The sequence below is a fragment of the Xenopus tropicalis genome, chromosome 1 (assembly GCF_000004195.4).
Source record: "Xenopus tropicalis strain Nigerian chromosome 1, UCB_Xtro_10.0, whole genome shotgun sequence".
Lineage (NCBI taxonomy): Eukaryota > Metazoa > Chordata > Amphibia > Anura > Pipidae > Xenopus > Xenopus tropicalis.
In genome coordinates, this window is record NC_030677.2 from 217,082,044 (window position 1) to 217,100,174 (window position 18,131).

The 18,131-nt window shown below is 55.2% G+C and overlaps 1 protein-coding gene across 2 annotated transcripts in view; it reads right to left on the reverse strand.

Annotated features, from left to right (window-relative positions):
• Positions 1-6,339: 6,339 nt before the first annotated feature.
• Positions 6,340-18,131, reverse strand: part of ca9 (carbonic anhydrase IX) — a 42,367-nt gene continuing 30,575 nt past the window's right edge. For both annotated transcript variants that reach the window (XM_031895058.1, XM_031895059.1), the window contains 10 exons: positions 15,600-15,770; positions 15,017-15,159; positions 14,818-14,910; positions 12,707-12,773; positions 11,571-11,728; positions 11,177-11,318; positions 10,652-10,714; positions 10,499-10,534; positions 9,854-9,947; positions 6,340-6,860 (listed from right to left, as the gene is read on the reverse strand). In XM_031895058.1, the coding sequence (XP_031750918.1) occupies positions 6,794-6,860; positions 9,854-9,947; positions 10,499-10,534; positions 10,652-10,714; positions 11,177-11,318; positions 11,571-11,728; positions 12,707-12,773; positions 14,818-14,910; positions 15,017-15,159; positions 15,600-15,770 (1,034 nt within the window). In that variant the 3' untranslated portion in view covers positions 6,340-6,793. The remainder of the gene's footprint in view (positions 6,861-9,853; positions 9,948-10,498; positions 10,535-10,651; positions 10,715-11,176; positions 11,319-11,570; positions 11,729-12,706; positions 12,774-14,817; positions 14,911-15,016; positions 15,160-15,599; positions 15,771-18,131) is intronic.

The following is an 18,131-nucleotide window of genomic DNA, read 5'->3' on the forward strand; positions in this document are numbered from 1 at the left end:
CCGGGACTGTAGCCGGGACTGTATCTGGGACTGTATCCGGGACTGAATGTAGCTGGGACTGTATCTGGGACTGTATCCGGGACTGAATGTAGCTGGGACTGTATCCGGGACTGTATCCGGGACTGTAGCCGGGACTGTATCCGGGACTGTATCCGGGACTGAATGTAGCTGGGACTGTAGCCGGGACTGAATGTATCCGGGACTGAATGTATCCGGGGCTGAATGTAGTCGGGACTGTGCCGGGAGTGAATGTAGCCGGGACTGTATCTGTAACTGTATCTGGGACTGTATCCGGGACTGAATGTAGCTGGGACTGTATCCGGGACTGTAGCCGGGACTGTATCTGTAACTGTATCCGGGACTGAATGTAGCTGGGACTGTATCCGGGACTGTATCCGGGACTGTATCTGAGACTGTATCCGGGACTGTATCCGGGACTGAATGTAGCTGGGACTGTAGCCGGGACTGAATGTATCCGGGACTGAATGTATCCGGGGCTGAATGTAGTCGGGACTGTGCCGGGAGTGAATGTAGCCGGGACTGTATCTGTAACTGTATCTCTGACTGTATCCGGGACTGAATGTAGCTGGGACTGTATCCGGGACTGTAGCCGGGACTGTATCTGTAACTGTATCCGGGACTGAATGTAGCTGGGACTGTATCCGGGACTGTATCCGGGACTGTAGCCAAGACTGTAGCCAAGACTGTATCCGGGACTGTATCTGGGACTGTATCCGGGACTGTATCCGGGACTGTATCGGGGACTGTATCCGGGACTGTAGCCAAGACTGTAGCCAAGACTGTATCCGGGACTGTATCTGGGACTGTATCCGAGACTGTATCAGGGACTGTATCTGGGACTGTTTCTGGGACTGTAGCCGGGACTGTATCTGGGACTGTATCTGGGACTGTATCTGGGACTGTATCTGGGACTGTAGCCGGGACAGTAGCCGGGACTGTATCTGGGACTGTATCTGGGACTGTAGCCGGGACTGTAGCCAAGACTGTATCAGGGACTGTATCCGGGACTGTATCAGGGACTGTATCTGGGACTGTATCTGGGACTGTAGCCGGGACTGTATCCGGGACTGTATCTGGGACTGTATCTGGGACTGTAGCCGGGACTGTAGCCAAGACTGTATCAGGGACTGTAGCCGGGACTGTATCTGGGACTGTATCTGGGACTGTAGCCGGGACTGTAGCCAAGACTGTATCAGGGACTGTAGCCGGGACTGTATCAGGGACTGTATCCGGGACTGTATCTGGGACTGTAGCCGGGACTGTATCCGGGACTGTATCTGGGACTGTATCTGGGACTGTATCTGGGACTGTATCTGGGACTGTATCCGGGACTGTAGCCAGGACTGTAGCCAGGACTGTAGCCGGGACTGTAGCCGGGACTGTATCTGGGACTGTATCTGGGACTGTATCTGGGACTGTATCCGGGACTGTATCTGGGACTGTATTGGGGACTGTATCCGGGACTGTATCTGGGACTGAATGTAGCCGGGACTGTATCCGGGACTGTATCTGGGACTGTATCTGGGACTGTATCCGGGACTGTAGCCAGGACTGTAGCCAGGACTGTAGCCGGGACTGTAGCCGGGACTGTATCTGGGACTGTATCTGGGACTGTATCCGGGACTGTATCCGGGACTGTATCTGGGACTGTATTGGGGACTGTATCCGGGACTGTATCTGGGACTGAATGTAGCCGGGACTGTATCCGGGACTGTATCTGGGACTGTATCCGGGACTGTATCTGGGACTGAATGTAGCCGGGACTGTAGTCGGGACTGTAGCCGGGACTGTATCTGTAACTGTATCCGGAACTGAATGTATCCGGGACTGTATCCGGGACTGAATGTAGTCGGGACTGTGCCGGGACTGAATGTAGCCGGGACTGTATCTGGGACTGTATCCGGGACTGTATCTGGGACTGAATGTAGCCGGGACTGTATCTGGGACTGTATCCGGGACTGTATCCGGGACTGAATGTAGCCGGGACTGTAGCCGGGACTGTATCTGTAACTGTATCCGGAACTGAATGTATTCGGGACTGTATCTGTAACTGTATCCGGAACTGAATGTATCCGGGACTGTATCCGGGACTGAATGTAGTCGGGACTGTGCCGGGACTGAATGTATCCGGGACTGTATCCGGGACTGAATGTATCCGGGACTGTATCCGGGACTGAATGTAGTCGGGACTGTGCCGGGACTGAATGTATCCGGGACTGTATCTGTAACTGTATCCGGGACTGTATCCGGGACTGAATGTAGCTGGGACTGTATCCGGGACTGTATCCGGGACTTAATCCGGGACTGTATCCGGGACTGAATGTAGCCGGGACTGTATCCGGGACTGTATCCGGGACTGAATGTAGCTGGGACTGTATCCGGGACTGTATCCGGGACTGTATCTGGGACTGTATCTGGGACTGTATCCGGGACTGTATCCGGGACTGTATCCGGGACTGTATCCGGGACTGTATCCGGGACTGTAGCCGGGACTGTATCCGGGACTGTATCCGGGACTGAATGTAGCTGGGACTGTAGCCGGGACTGTAGCCGGGACTGAATGTATCCGGGACTGTATCCGGGACTGAATGTATCCGGGACTGAATGTATCCGGGGCTGAATGTAGTCGGGACTGTGCCGGGAGTGAATGTAGCCGGGACTGTATCTGTAACTGTATCCGGGACTGTATCCGGGACTGAATGTAGCTGGGACTGTATCCGGGACTGTATCCGGGACTGTATCCGGGACTGAATGTATCCGGGACTGTATCCGGGACTGAATGTAGTCGGGACTGTGCCGGGACTGAATGTATCCGGGACTGTATCTGTAACTGTATCCGGGACTGTATCCGGGACTGAATGTAGCTGGGACTGTATCCGGGACTGTATCCGGGACTGAATGTAGCTGGGACTGTATCCGGGACTGAATGTAGCTGGGACTGTATCCGGGACTGTATCCGGGACTGTATCCGGGACTGTATCCGGGACTGTAGCCGGGACTGTATCTGGGACTGTATCCGGGACTGAATGTAGCTGGGACTGTATCTGGGACTGTATCCGGGACTGAATGTAGCTGGGACTGTATCCGGGACTGTATCCGGGACTGTAGCCGGGACTGTATCCGGGACTGTATCCAGGACTGAATGTAGCTGGGACTGTAGCCGGGACTGAATGTATCCGGGACTGAATGTATCCGGGGCTGAATGTAGTCGGGACTGTGCCGGGAGTGAATGTAGCCGGGACTGTATCTGTAACTGTATCTGGGACTGTATCCGGGACTGAATGTAGCTGGGACTGTATCCGGGACTGTAGCCGGGACTGTATCTGTAACTGTATCCGGGACTGAATGTAGCTGGGACTGTATCCGGGACTGTATCCGGGACTGTATCTGAGACTGTATCCGGGACTGTATCCGGGACTGAATGTAGCTGGGACTGTAGCCGGGACTGAATGTATCCGGGACTGAATGTATCCGGGGCTGAATGTAGTCGGGACTGTGCCGGGAGTGAATGTAGCCGGGACTGTATCTGTAACTGTATCTCTGACTGTATCCGGGACTGAATGTAGCTGGGACTGTATCCGGGACTGTAGCCGGGACTGTATCTGTAACTGTATCCGGGACTGAATGTAGCTGGGACTGTATCCGGGACTGTATCCGGGACTGTAGCCAAGACTGTAGCCAAGACTGTATCCGGGACTGTATCTGGGACTGTATCCGGGACTGTATCCGGGACTGTATCGGGGACTGTATCCGGGACTGTAGCCAAGACTGTAGCCAAGACTGTATCCGGGACTGTATCTGGGACTGTATCCGAGACTGTATCAGGGACTGTATCTGGGACTGTTTCTGGGACTGTAGCCGGGACTGTATCTGGGACTGTATCTGGGACTGTATCTGGGACTGTAGCCGGGACAGTAGCCGGGACTGTATCTGGGACTGTATCTGGGACTGTAGCCGGGACTGTAGCCAAGACTGTATCAGGGACTGTATCCGGGACTGTATCAGGGACTGTATCTGGGACTGTATCTGGGACTGTATCTGGGACTGTATCTGGGACTGTAGCCGGGACTGTATCTGGGACTGTATCTGGGACTGTATCCGGGACTGTAGCCGGGACTGTAGCCGGGACTGTAGCCGGGACTGTAGCCGGGACTGTAGCCGGGACTGTAGCCGGGACTGTAGCCGGGACTGTAGCCGGGACTGTATCTTCTAACACTTAGTGATCCTACTCATGATCCTACTACTTACTGCTAGTTACCCCGGCACCTATATGACACCCCACCCCTGCATAGGAACAATAGGGGCTTGCTGGGAGGCGGGGCCAACAGGGGCATAAAAAGAACCCCAAAGAGCTTGGGAGTCAGTGTCTAGAGAGAGGGAAGATCTGCACATCGGATTTACCACTACCCGGCGGCCATTATTCACTGGGATTCAGAGCTGCGTTTTGTTCTCCAGAGAAGGATTTGTCATTGGTTTCTATGAAATAAAAGAATAAACTGCCAAGTGGTTTCACTTGTATGTTTTGTTTCTATTACGCCATTGACATGACCCCCCCCCTGGAGCTGGTGAGTGAGTGGCCGTTGCAGAAAGATGGCGATGATGAGGATGGTGCAGGAGGAGGCGGCCGGTGAAGGGCAAGGCTTAGGGGGCACGGTAGGTATTGGAGTGGCGAGTTGGGCCCCAGACATTGTGAAGTTGCCCCCCGCCTTCCTTACAGCCCGGCAGCACTGATGCCCTTATAGAAACATTAGAGATTATGTGTAGGGCCCCCAGTATTGGGGAGGGGGTTGGGCCCCAGACATTGTGAAGTTGCCCCCCACCTTCCTTACAGCCCGGCAGCACTGATGCCCTTATAGAAACATTAGAGATTATGTGTAGGGCCCCCAGTATTGGGGAGGGGGTTGGGCCCCAGACATTGTGAAGTTGCCCCCCACCTTCCTTACAGCCCGGCAGCACTGATGCCCTTATAGAAACATTAGAGATTATGTGTAGGGCCCCCAGTATTGGGGAGGGGGTTGGGCCCCAGACATTTTGAAGTTGCCCCCCGCCTTCCTTACAGCCCGGCAGCACTGATGCCCTTATAGAAACATTAGAGATTATGTGTAGGGCCCCCCCAGTATTGGGGAGGGGGTTGGGCCCCTGCCTGGGAAGCTACTGGGCCAGCGCTACATTCCGGGCCTTGTCTGATCAGCAAAGACTGGACTATAAGGAGATTAAACAAACATTAATGACCCGTTGTTCCATCTCAGAGTTTTACAAACATGCTGGGCCCCCCCCCCAGGATATCTACCTTGGAATTGGAAATAAGTAATCAAGGGCCCCTGGGCAGTGGGTTAAGGGGGCTGAACCAATGGGGCAATGAAGGCAATTATGCCTGAGAGAGCCATTTTTGGCCAGTGCCCCCCAGGGGTCCGGGATTGGGTTGTGGAAGAAGCTGCTCAGTTGGCAGACAAGTATACGGGAACCAGTACGCACACCAAGAGACCCCCCCAAGTACCAGGTACAACAGGTCTCAGGGCAAGAGAGCTGCCAGGCTCCTATCCACATTCCCCTGGCACCAACGCCGCTCCTCACCCACCGCTACCCAGGGCTGGGCCTAGAAGCTGCTTTCAGTATGGGGGTCCGGGTCACTCTAAAGCTTCTTGGCCCCTAAACCAATGAGCTGCTTCTCCTCCCGGGGCCCCAAAACTGACACCCGCACAACCTGTTTCCATTATTCAGAAGGAAAGTGCAGAGTGTGACCTGACCAAAACCAGCCCCAGTGAGACCCCCAGAGTTGTGGTACCGCCGATCCACTGGGCAGGTTGGTCCAAGAGGAGAAGCCGTGTGATCCCAGAACAAGTGGGTGGAAACCTGGTGGAAGCTTTTCTGAAAAGGATCTGAAGACGGAGGAACAATGCAGCAGGGAGGGGGCACTGGATGAGGGTTCAGTTCTAGGGGCCCTAGGGGAAAGCGGTACCAGCGGTGCAGCCCATTGGGTTCCTTACTGACACCCGGGGATACGGTAACTCTATAGGGAGAAACAGACTGACTGCCCGGGGGGGTCGCTGCTCCCATGGGACTGGCCCTAAGCGGTACCAGTGGCACAGCCCATTGGGTTCCTTACTGACACCCGGGGATACGGTAACTCTATAGGGACAAACAGACTGACTGCCCGGGGGGGTCATTGCTCCCATGGGACTGGCCCTAAGCGGTACCAGCGGCACAGCCCATTGGGTTCCTTACTGACACCCAGGGATATGGTAGCTCTATAGGGACAAACAGACTGCCCCTCCCGTCTCTGTCACCCACAGGGCATCTGTCAGGAGAAAATGGTGGTTGTTGGTGGTTCATTGGTTTTATTGGTGAAACAGACAATCCTATTTAATACAATGGGACAATGGGTGAAAACATTCTAAATTTGTGGGTGCAATTGTTTCTGCCGAGACCCCAAACATTCCGGGGAACTGCATAGCGAGTCACTTATTTCTGTTAGTGAAATATTTGTGAATATGGGAATTGTAATGATATATTGCTGCTTCCCTACTGGCCCAGTAAATACCCCCCAACTCCCAGGAAATACACCCCGACCCATTCAGCTAACAGTGTTCACAAACCCCCAAGAACATTAATGCCCAGGAAACCCACTTGCTGTTTCTTGCAAGCAGAACATTGACCCTCCCAAAACTATAAAAACTCTGCCCCCTTCACTCCTCACAGAAGAAGGCCCTCAAGTGGATGTGCCCCCCACCCCCAAGCACAGCTCCCAGCTATCAGGGGCCACATCTCTGCCTTAAGCCACATTGTCTTCCGCTGTTGCCGCTTTGTAGATAACATTGGATTTGTTCTCATTTCCCAGCCTGAAAGACACAAGAGAGACCCAGAGTAATGAACAGTTGCCTGACTGGTACTGTGAGCCTGACTGGTACTGTGAGTGCATACGATACTGTAGCCCAGCTGGTTCCCAGTGCAGACACAGGCAGCATGGGGCAGGCAGATTATGGCACACACAGACAGCATAGGGCAGGCAGAGTATGGCACACACAGGCAGGGTAGGGCAGGCAGAGTATGGCACATCACAGGCAGGGTAGGGCAGGCAGAGTATGGCACACACAGGCAGGGTAGGGCAGGCAGAGTATGGCACACACAGGCAGGGTAGGGCAGGCAGAGTATGGCACACACAGGCAGGGTAGGGCAGGCAGAGTATGGCACACACAGGCAGGGTAGGGCAGGCAGAGTATGGCACACACAGGCAGCATAGGGCAGGCAGAGTATGGCACACACAGGCAGGGTAGGGCAGGCAGATTATGGCACACACAGACAGCATAGTGCAGGCAGAGTATGGCACACACAGGCAGCATAGCGCAGGCAGAGTATGGCACACACAGGCAGCATAGCGCAGGCAGAGTATGGCACACACAGGCAGCATAGGGCAGGCAGAGTATGGCACACACAGGCAGGGTAGGGCAGGCAGAGTAGGGCAGGCAGAGTATGGCACACACAGGCAGGGTAGGGCAGGCAGAGTATGGCACACACAGGCAGCATAGCGCAGGCAGAGTATGGCACACACAGGCAGGGTAGGGCAGGCAGAGTATGGCACACACAGGCAGGGTAGGGCAGGCAGAGTATGGCACACACACAGGCAGCATAGGGCAGGCAGAGTATGGCACACAAAGGCAGAATAGGACAGGCAGAGTATGGCACGCACAGGCAGAATAGCGCAGGCAGAGTATGGCACACACAGGCAGGGTAGGGCAGGCAGAGTATGGCACACACCGGCAGCATAGGACAGGCAGAGTATGGCACACACAGGCAGCATAGGGCAGGCATAGTATGGCACACACAGGCAGCATAGGGCAGGCAGAGTATGGCACGCACAGGCAGCATAGGACAGGCAAAGTATGGCACACAGGCAGGGTAGGGCAGGCAGAGTATGGCACACACAGGCAGGGTAGAGCAGGCAGAGTATGGCACACACAGGCAGGGTAGGGCAGGCAGAGTATGGCACACACAGGCAGCATAGGGCAGGCAGAGTATGGCACACACAGGCAGCATAGGGCAGGCAGAGTATGGCACACACAGGCAGGGTAGGGCAGGCAGAGTATGGCACACAAAGGCAGAATAGGACAGGCAGAGTATGGCACACACAGGCAGCATAGGGCAGGCAGAGTATGGCACACACAGGCAGGGTAGGGCAGGCAGAGTATGGCACACACAGGCAGGGTAGGGCAGGCAGAGTAGGGCAGGCAGAGTATGGCACACACAGGCAGGGTAGGGCAGGCAGAGTATGGCACACACAGGCAGCATAGCGCAGGCAGAGTATGGCACACACAGGCAGGGTAGGGCAGGCAGAGTATGGCACACACAGGCAGGGTAGGGCAGGCAGAGTATAGCACACACAGGCAGGGTAGGGCAGGCAGAGTATGGCACACACAGGCAGCATAGGGCAGGCAGAGTATGGCACACAAAGGCAGAATAGGACAGGCAGAGTATGGCACGCACAGGCAGAATAGCGCAGGCAGAGTATGGCACACACAGGCAGGGTAGGGCAGGCAGAGTATGGCACACACAGACAGCATAGGACAGGCAGAGTATGGCACACACAGGCAGCATAGGGTAGGCATAGTATGGCACACACAGGCAGCATAGGGCAGGCAGAGTGTGGCACGCACAGGTAGCATTGGACAGGCAAAGTATGGCACACAGGCAGGGTAGGGCAGGCAGAGTATGGCACACACAGGCAGGGTAGAGCAGGCAGAGTATGGCACACACAGGCAGGGTAGGGCAGGCAGAGTATGGCACACACAGGCAGCATAGGGCAGGCATAGTATGGCACACACAGGCAGCATAGGGCAGGCAGAGTATGGCACACACAGGCAGGGTAGGGCAGGCAGAGTATGGCACACAAGGCAGAATAGGACAGGCAGAGTATGGCACACACAGGCAGCATAGGGCAGGCAGAGTATGGCACACACAGGCAGGGTAGGGCAGGCAAAGTATGGCACACACAGGCAGCATAGGACAGGCAGAGTATGGCACACACAGGCAGCATTGGGCAGGCATAGTATGGCACACACAGGCAGCATAGGGCAGGCATAGTATAGCACACACAGGCAGAGTATGGCACACACAGGCAGCATAGGGCAAACAGAGTATAGCACACAGGCAGCAAAGGGCAGGCAGAGTATGGCACACACAGGCAGCAAAGGGCAGGCAGAGTATGGCACACACAGGCAGCATAGGGCAGGCAGAGTATGGCACACACAGGCAGTATAGCTCAGGCAGAGTATGGCACACACAGGCAGCATAGGGCAGGCAGAGTATGGCACACAGAGGCAGTATAGCTCAGGCAGAGTATGGCACACAGGCAGCATAGGGCAGGCAGAGTATGGCACACACAGGCAGCATAGGGCAGGCAGAGTATGGCACACACAGGCAGTACAGCTCAGGCAGAGTATGGCACACACAGGCAGCATAGGGCAGGCAGAGTATGGCACACACAGGCAGCATAGGGCAGGCATAGTATGGCACACACAGGCAGAGTATGGTACACACAGGCAGCATAGGGCAGTCAGAGTATGGCACACAGGCAGAATAGGGCAGGCAGAGTATGGCTAGATGAGGGCAGGGGTATATAGTGTATAGGAAAGAATGCCAGGCTAGTTGGGGGCAGAGGTATATAGTGTATAGGGAAGGGATGCCAGGCTGGATGAGGGAAAGATTCTCTAAAGAATATGGTTTAAAAAATTTTCATTATTGGGAGAATCTAAATAAATGTGAAAGGGTCTCTATGGGTGGGTGAAGGGGCAGAAAGAGACCCCATAGTAGTAATTAAGGCTAGAGGGATTGTTACCTTTTATTTCTGCTCCGGTTCCTCCTCACATACAAACAGAAGGCCACAGAGGTCACAGAGAAGAGCACCCCGAATATAATGGCCAGCATGTCACCTATTGGGGAGCACTGGTTAGTGAATAGAAATAGAATTCTATAAAGTCCCTTTCCCTCTCTCTGTAGGTCTCTGAACCCCTAAACTACCTGCTCATGGGATTCTGGCAGCCACCTAGGATAGTAGCCCTTCCATCCTCCTGGGGTGCCCACCACTCTTGGCTCAGACTTCCCATTTCAGCTCAGAACATAAGGATCTGTGTTTTATAATGGGAATATGTTTGTATACAGGAGGGATCCCCAACCAAGGGGGCAACATGTTGCTAACCCCCCCCCCCCTTTTGATGTTGTTCCGAGGGGTCCAAAGTAGGGGCCCATCTTTAAATTTCCTGCTTGAAGGCAAGTTTTGGAAGCACAGAGACACAGTTTTACCCCAAGCAGAGCCTCCTACAAGCAGCCTCATGGGGTTACCCAACGGCCAATCACAGTCCTTATTTGGCACCCCCAAGAAAGTTTTTCATGCTTGTGTGGTTCACCAACACTTCGTACACCTGAGTGTGACTCACAAGTGAAAAAGGTTGGGGATCCCTGATATACAGCATTGTAACCTTACCTGTACTGAGAGAGGCTTCCACACTTTCCCCTGTACCTGCAAGATAAATAGAGTGAGACCCCCATACAAAAACACCTCTAATGCCCCCATCCCATAGCAACGGTGCAGGAATGGCCTGGGGTGCCCTCGGCTGTGAGTCCGTAGGAAACTTACCTTGACTTGAGTGATTTGGGGAAGAGTTATCTGGAGCTGGAGAGGTGCCGGCAGGATTGGGGGCTGTCAGAGAGACAAAGCCATTACTGGTGTTCTACAGAACTGAGATCCATTCACAGATTGTGCTCCTGAGAATAAAGTTCTACCTGAACCCGGAGATCTCATGAAAGTTCTACTCACAGCATGAGTTCTAGAGGGGTTCCTTAGGCTGTACACTACATTGTATGGTGAGTGGGGTTCCATAGGCTGTACACTACATTGTATGGTGAGTGGGGTTCCTTAGGCTGTACCCTACATTGAATGGTGAGTGGGGTTCCTTAGGCTGTACCCTACATTGTATGGTGAGTGGGGTTCCTTAGGCTGTACCCTACATTGTATGGTGAGTGGGGTTCCTTAGGCTGTACCCTACATTGTATGGTGAGTGGGGTTCCTAAGGCTGTACCCTACATTGTATGGTGAGTGGGGTTCCTTACCCTGTACCCTACATTGCCAGGTGGGTTTGGGACCCTGAAGGCTCTGCATTACCTGCCCCAGGAAGTCTCCGCCCTGACACTTTTGGACTGAAGCTGCTCAGAACAAGTCGCCCATTTAGACTTTGAGGAGCACGGAAGTTGTTCTGCAGAATGTGATCGTGGTCGGCATGGATAGTGTCCTCCAATAGGTCCATCTGAGAGAGAAGGGGGACAGTCAGTGAGTGCTGGGGGAGGGGCCAAAGATGCAGTTATGGATCATGTAGAGGCTGAAGACTTGGGTAAGTCAGACGGGAGCCCTCCCGCACTCGCCCCGTTAGACTGTGGAACAGAACCAGTGGGCCAAGAGCCAGACTGGAGGCAATAGCTTGATCCAGATAAATGTGTGTTCTTTCAGCTGTGGGGCCACTAACTGCCCCTTAGTGCATTGTGGGATGTGTGACACTCACCTGCTCTGGGGACAAGAGGATGGTCTGGTTGAAGAGAGTCCAGTTGACAGTCTGGTAGCAGGGGGGGGTAGTGAGGGAGCCGTCATAGTGGTAATATCTGTCCAGCCTCTGGGGCAATAACCCCCGAATATCAAACCCTGGGATTTCTATGCTTTCACCTGGAGAGAGAGAGTCATGTGAATGTTCTGCCCACAACGAGCAGCTCCTCCTCCTCACCTGGTCTGACTCCTCCCACAGGGCCCCCCAGCCTCAACTCTATTCACTCCCTGCACTCACCCCAAGTTTCCACTCACACCCCGCACTCACCCCAGGCTCCACTCACTCCCCTCACTCACTCCTGCAGTCACACTCACTTCGAGCATTCATTCCCTCCACTCACTCCCTGCACTCACCCCAAGTTTCCACTCACTCCCTGCACTCACCCCAGGCTCCACTCACTCCTTGCACTCACCCCAGGCTCCACTCACTCCCTGCACTCACCCCAGGCTCCACTCACTCCCTGCACTCACCCCAGGCTCCACTCACTCCCTGCACTCACCCCAAGGCTCCACTCACTTCCTGCACTCACCCCAGGCTCCACTCACTCCCCGCACTCACCCCAGGCTCCACTCACTCCCCTCACTCCCTCCTGCAGTCACACTCACTTCCTGCATTCATTCCCTCCACTCACACCCCGCACTCACCCCAGCCTCCACTCACTCCCTGCACTCACCCCCAGCCTCCACTCACTCCCCGCACTCACCCCCAGCCTCCACTCACTCTCCGCACTCACTTCCTGCAGTCACTGCCCCAGAAACTGTTTTTTTATTAATATTTTTGTGAATTTGTTTTCCTGACATCTTTAACTCTTTATAGGGTTATGTATTTAAAGGCACTAAGTCTGCCCAGGTGCAGTAACCCATAGCAACCAATCAGCTGGTAGAATTTACTGCTTACCTGCTTAAAAGCAAATATCTTATTGGTTACTATAAGTTACTTCAAATGGGCCTTTTATTACTTATGGGGATAAAAGGGGTCTCCCTGTGCCCCCCACAACTCCCCCTGTGGCTCCGTCTTTAACTCTCTGTTGGGGTCTCCCTGTGCCCCCCTTATATTCATTCATTTTGCGCTCTCGGGGTTCCTGATTGGGCACTTACCCTCCTCAGTTATGTTCTGCAGGTAGGGAAGCAGGTTCTGAAAGGCAGGATTTTCCTCCTCCCCCTCCTGTATGGAGAACCAATCAGATAAATTCTATTCCTGCACCAAATAACCATACAGAATCCCAACACCCACAGCTCGACCAATGGGGTTAAAGTAATCTATGTACCTTATTCCTGGAATGGCAACAGCTTGCCACTCCTTGCCCTGTCCTAAATGGGGGGGGGGTTGTGGTTGGGATGGGGGGTTCTGGTGAGGATGGGGGGTAGTGGTTGGGGAGTTCTGGTGAGGATGGGGGGGGTAGTGGTTGGGATGGGGGGTTGTGGTGAGGATGGGGGGTAGTGGTTGGGATGGGGGGTTGTGGTGAGGATGGGGGGTAGTGGTTGGGATGGGGGGTTGTGGTGAGGATGGGGGGTAGTGGTTGGGATGGGGGGTTCTGGTGAGGATGGGGGGTAGTGGTTGGGATGGGCGGGTAGTGGTTGGGATGGGGGGTTCTGGTGAGGATGGGGGGTAGTGGTTGGGATGGGCGGGTAGTGGTTGGGATGGGGGGTTCTGGTGAGGATGGGGGGTAGTGGTTGGGAGGTAGTGGTTGGGATGGGGGGTAGTGGTTAGGATGGGGGGTAGTGGTTGGGATGGGGGGTTCTGGTGAGGATGGGGGGTAGTGGTTGGGATGGGGGTTCTGGTGAGGATGGGGGGTAGTGGTTGGGATGGGGGGTTCTGGTGAGGATGGGGGGTAGTGGTTGGGATGGGGGGTTCTGGTAAGGATGGGGGGTAGTGGCTGGGATGGGGGGTTCTGGTGAGGATGGGGGGTAGTGGTTGGGATGGGGGGTAGTGGTTGGGATGGGGGGTAGTGGTTGGGATGGGGGGTTCTGGTAAGGATGGGGGGTAGTGGTTGGGATGGGGAGTTCTGGTGAGGATGAGGGTAGTGGTTGGGATGGGGGGTTCTGGTAAGGATGGGGGGTAGTGGTTGGGATGGGGGATTCTGGTAAGGATGGGGGGTAGTGGTTGGGATGGGGGGTTCTGGTAAAGATGGGGGTAGTGGTTGGGATGGGGGGTTCTGGTGAGGATGGGGGGTAGTGGTTGGGATGGGGGGTTGTGGTGAGGATGGGGGGTAGTGGTTGGGATGGGGGGTTCTGGTGAGGATGGGGGGTAGTGGCTGGGATGGGCGGGTAGTGGTTGGGATGGGGGGTTCTGGTTGGGAGGTAGTGGTTGGGATGGGGGGTAGTGGTTAGGATGGGGGGTAGTGGTTGGGATGGGGGGTTCTGGTGAGGATGGGGGGTAGTGGTTGGGATGGGGGGTTCTGGTGAGGATGGGGGGTAGTGGTTGGGATGGGGGGTTCTGGTGAGGATGGGGGGTAGTGGTTGGGATGGGGGGTTCTGGTAAGGATGGGGGGTAGTGGCTGGGATGGGGGGTTCTGGTGAGGATGGGGGGTAGTGGTTGGGATGGGGGGTAGTGGTTGGGATGGGGGGTAGTGGTTGGGATGGGGGGTTCTGGTAAGGATGGGGGGTAGTGGTTGGGATGGGGAGTTCTGGTGAGGATGAGGGTAGTGGTTGGGATGGGGGGTTCTGGTAAGGATGGGGGGTAGTGGTTGGGATGGGGGATTCTGGTAAGGATGGGGGGTAGTGGTTGGGATGGGGGGTTCTGGTAAAGATGGGGGTAGTGGTTGGGATGGGGGGTTCTGGTGAGGATGGGGGGTTCTGGTGAGGATAGGGGGTAGTGGTTGGGATGGGGGGTTCTGGTGAGGATGGGGGGTAGTGGTTGGGATGGGGGGTTCTGGTGAGGATAGGGGGTAGTGGTTGGGATGGGGAGTTCTGTTGAGGATGAGGGTAGTGGTTGGGATGGGGGGTTCTGGTAAAGATGGGGGTAGTGGTTGGGATGGGGGGTTCTGGTGAGGATGGGGGGTAGTGGTTGGGATGGGGGGTTCTGGTGAGGATGGGGGGTAGTGGTTGGGATGGGGGGTTCTGGTAAGGATGGGGGGTAGTGGTTGGGATGGGGAGTTCTGGTGAGGATGAGGGTAGTGGTTGGGATGGGGGGTTCTGGTAAGGATGGGGGGTAGTGGTTGGGATGGGGGGTTCTGGTGAGGATGGGGGGTAGTGGTTAGATTTGGTACCTGTATGAAGACGCCCAACACAGCGAGTCCCCCCGGATGGGTTGATGCTTCAGTAGCGCTGCTGTACTCAGCAGAATAATGGACCACGTGCATCTGAAACAGAAATGGGGGTACACGGGATGTCACACATGTCTATGTGGCCTCTAACCTGTCACCCACAATAACAAACACCCCACGGGGCAAGTGGCCAATCACCCACCTCTCCTGGGAATCGCTGCCCATTCACTGTGTGTTCAGATCCAGGGTCATCTTGGGATCCCCAGTGGAAATGTAACTGGGTGGCCCTGTATGTCTGAGGGAGCCCCCCAATTATCAGGAGACTGTCGGGAAGATCCAGGACAACTGGAGACAGAGAAAATATGGGATTCATGGGTTTGCCCAGGGTGTGGCACAAGAGCAGGGGTGGGGCACAAGAGCAGGGGTGGGGCACAAAAGAAGGGGTGGGGCACAAGAGCAGGGGTGGGGCACAAGAGCAGGGGTGGGGCACAAGAGCAGGGGTGGGGCACAAGAGCAGGGGTGTGGCACAAAAGAAGGGGTGGGGCACAAAAGAAGGAGTGGGGCACCAGAGCAGGGGTGGGGCACAAGAGCAGGGGTGGGGCACAAAAGAAGGGGTGGGGCACCAGAGCAGGGGTGGGGCACAAAAGAAGGGGTGGGGCACAAGAGCAGGGGTGGGGCACAAGAGCAGGGGTGGCACACAGTGAGTATCTGTAAGGGACTGGCACAGTGGGGGCCAAGGTGCTTGCCTATAGAGACTGGGTGCCAGTCTTGGGGTTCCCACTCACCTGTGTGCCCGTTGTTCTCCAGGCTTAAAGTCCGGCTGGGGGGCACGTTATACCCAGACAGGAGAATCGGCCTCAGGTTGGAGTCGAATGTGGTTGCACTGGTGACAACATTTATTGGGGACTGTTCCGGACCCCCACAGTGCGGATAATCAGAATCCCATTGGTGAATATCTGATTGGGAACAAAAGGAAACATCCTCTCATCTACTGGCGACTTGTCCCTCATGTTATACCCCCCCCACACACGCACATTATATACCCCCTTACAGGGCAGATACAGCAAGATGCGCTTGTTCCGAATGGAGGTGCAAGGAGCAGATACTGGCAGATACATTAGATAGGTACAAGGGAGGGGAGTTACAGGGGGGCTGGGAAGTTGTGGGATCCCCCCCTGAATCAGTGGTACTGGCAGATACATTAGATAGGTACAAGGAAGGGGAGTTACAGGGGGGGGCTGGGAAGTTGTGGGATCCCCCCCCTGAATCAGTGGTACTGGCAGATACATTAGATAGGTACAAGGAAGGGGAGTTACAGGGGGGGCTGGGAAGTTGTGGGACCCCCCCCTGAATCAGTGGTACTGGCAGATACATTAGATAGGTACAAGGAAGGGGAGTTACAGGGGGGCTGGGAAGTTGTGGGATCCCCCCCCTGAATCAGTGGTACTGGCAGATACATTAGATAGGTACAAGGAAGGGGAGTTACAGGGGGGGCTGGGAAGTTGTGGGATCCCCCCCCCTGAATCAGTGGTACTGGCAGATACATTAGATAGGTACAAGGAAGAGGAGTTACAGGGGGGGCTGGGAAGTTGTGGGATCCCCCCCCTGAATCAGTGGTACTGGCAGATACATTAGATAGGTACAAGGAAGGGGAGTTACAGGGGGGGCTGGGAAGTTGTGGGATCCCCCCCCTGAATCAGTGGTACTGGCAGATACATTAGATAGGTACAAGGAAGGGGGGTTACAGGGGGGCTGGGAAGTTGTGGGACCCCCCCCCCTGAATCAGTGGTACTGGCAGATACATTAGATAGGTACAAGGAAGGGGAGTTACAGGGGGGGCTGGGAAGTTGTGGGATCCCCCCCCCTGAATCAGTGGTACTGGCAGATACATTAGATAGGTACAAGGAAGGGGAGTTACAGGGGGGGCTGGGAAGTTGTGGGACCCCCCCCCCCTGAATCAGTGGTACTGGCAGATACATTAGATAGGTACAAGGAAGGGGAGTTACAGGGGGGCTGGGAAGTTGTGGGACCCCCCCCTGAATCAGTGGTACTGGCAGATACATTAGATAGGTACAAGGAAGAGGAGTTACAGGGGGGGCTGGGAAGTTGTGGGATCCCCCCCCCCTGAATCAGTGGTACTGGCAGATACATTAGATAGGTACAAGGAAGGGGAGTTACAGGGGGGGCTGGGAAGTTGTGGGATCCCCCCCCCTGAATCAGTGGTACTGGCAGATACATTAGATAGGTACAAGGAAGGGGAGTTACAGGGGGGGCTGGGAAGTTGTGGGATCCCCCCCCCTGAATCAGTGGTACTGGCAGATACATTAGATAGGTACAAGGAAGGGGAGTTACAGGGGGGGCTGGGAAGTTGTGGGATCCCCCCCCCCTGAATCAGTGGTACTGGCAGATACATTAGATAGGTACAAGGAAGGGGAGTTACAGGGGGGGCTGGGAAGTTGTGGGATCCCCCCCCCCTGAATCAGTGGTACTGGCAGATACATTAGATAGGTACAAGGAAGGGGAGTTACAGGGGGGGCTGGGAAGTTGTGGGATCCCCCCCCCTGAATCAGTGGTACTGGCAGATACATTAGATAGGTACAAGGAAGGGGAGTTACAGGGGGGCTGGGAAGTTGTGGGATCCCCCCCCTGAATCAGTGGTACTGGCAGATACATTAGATAGGTACAAGGAAGGGGGGTTACAGGGGGGGCTGGGAAGTTGTGGGACCCCCCCCCTGAATCAGTGGTACTGGCAGATACATTAGATAGGTACAAGGAAGGGGAGTTACAGGGGGGCTGGGAAGTTGTGGGACCCCCCCCTGAATCAGTGGTACTGGCAGATACATTAGATAGGTACAAGGAAGGGGAGTTACAGGGGGGGGCTGGGAAGTTGTGGGATCCCCCCCCTGAATCAGTGGTACTGGCAGATACATTAGATAGGTACAAGGAAGGGGGGTTACAGGGGGGGCTGGGAAGTTGTAGGACCCCCCCCCTGAATCAGTGGTACTGGCAGATACATTAGATAGGTACAAGGAAGGGGAGTTACAGGGGGGGGTTGGGAAGTTGTGGGATCCCCCCCCCTGAATCAGTGGTACTGGCAGATACATTAGATAGGTACAAGGAAGGGGAGTTACAGGGGGGCTGGGAAGTTGTGGGATCCCCCCCCCTGAATCAGTGGTACTGGCAGATACATTAGATAGGTACAAGGAAGGGGAGTTACAGGGGGGCTGGGAAGTTGTGGGATCCCCCCCCCTGAATCAGTGGTACTGGCAGATACATTAGATAGGTACAAGGAAGGGGAGTTACAGGGGGGCTGGGAA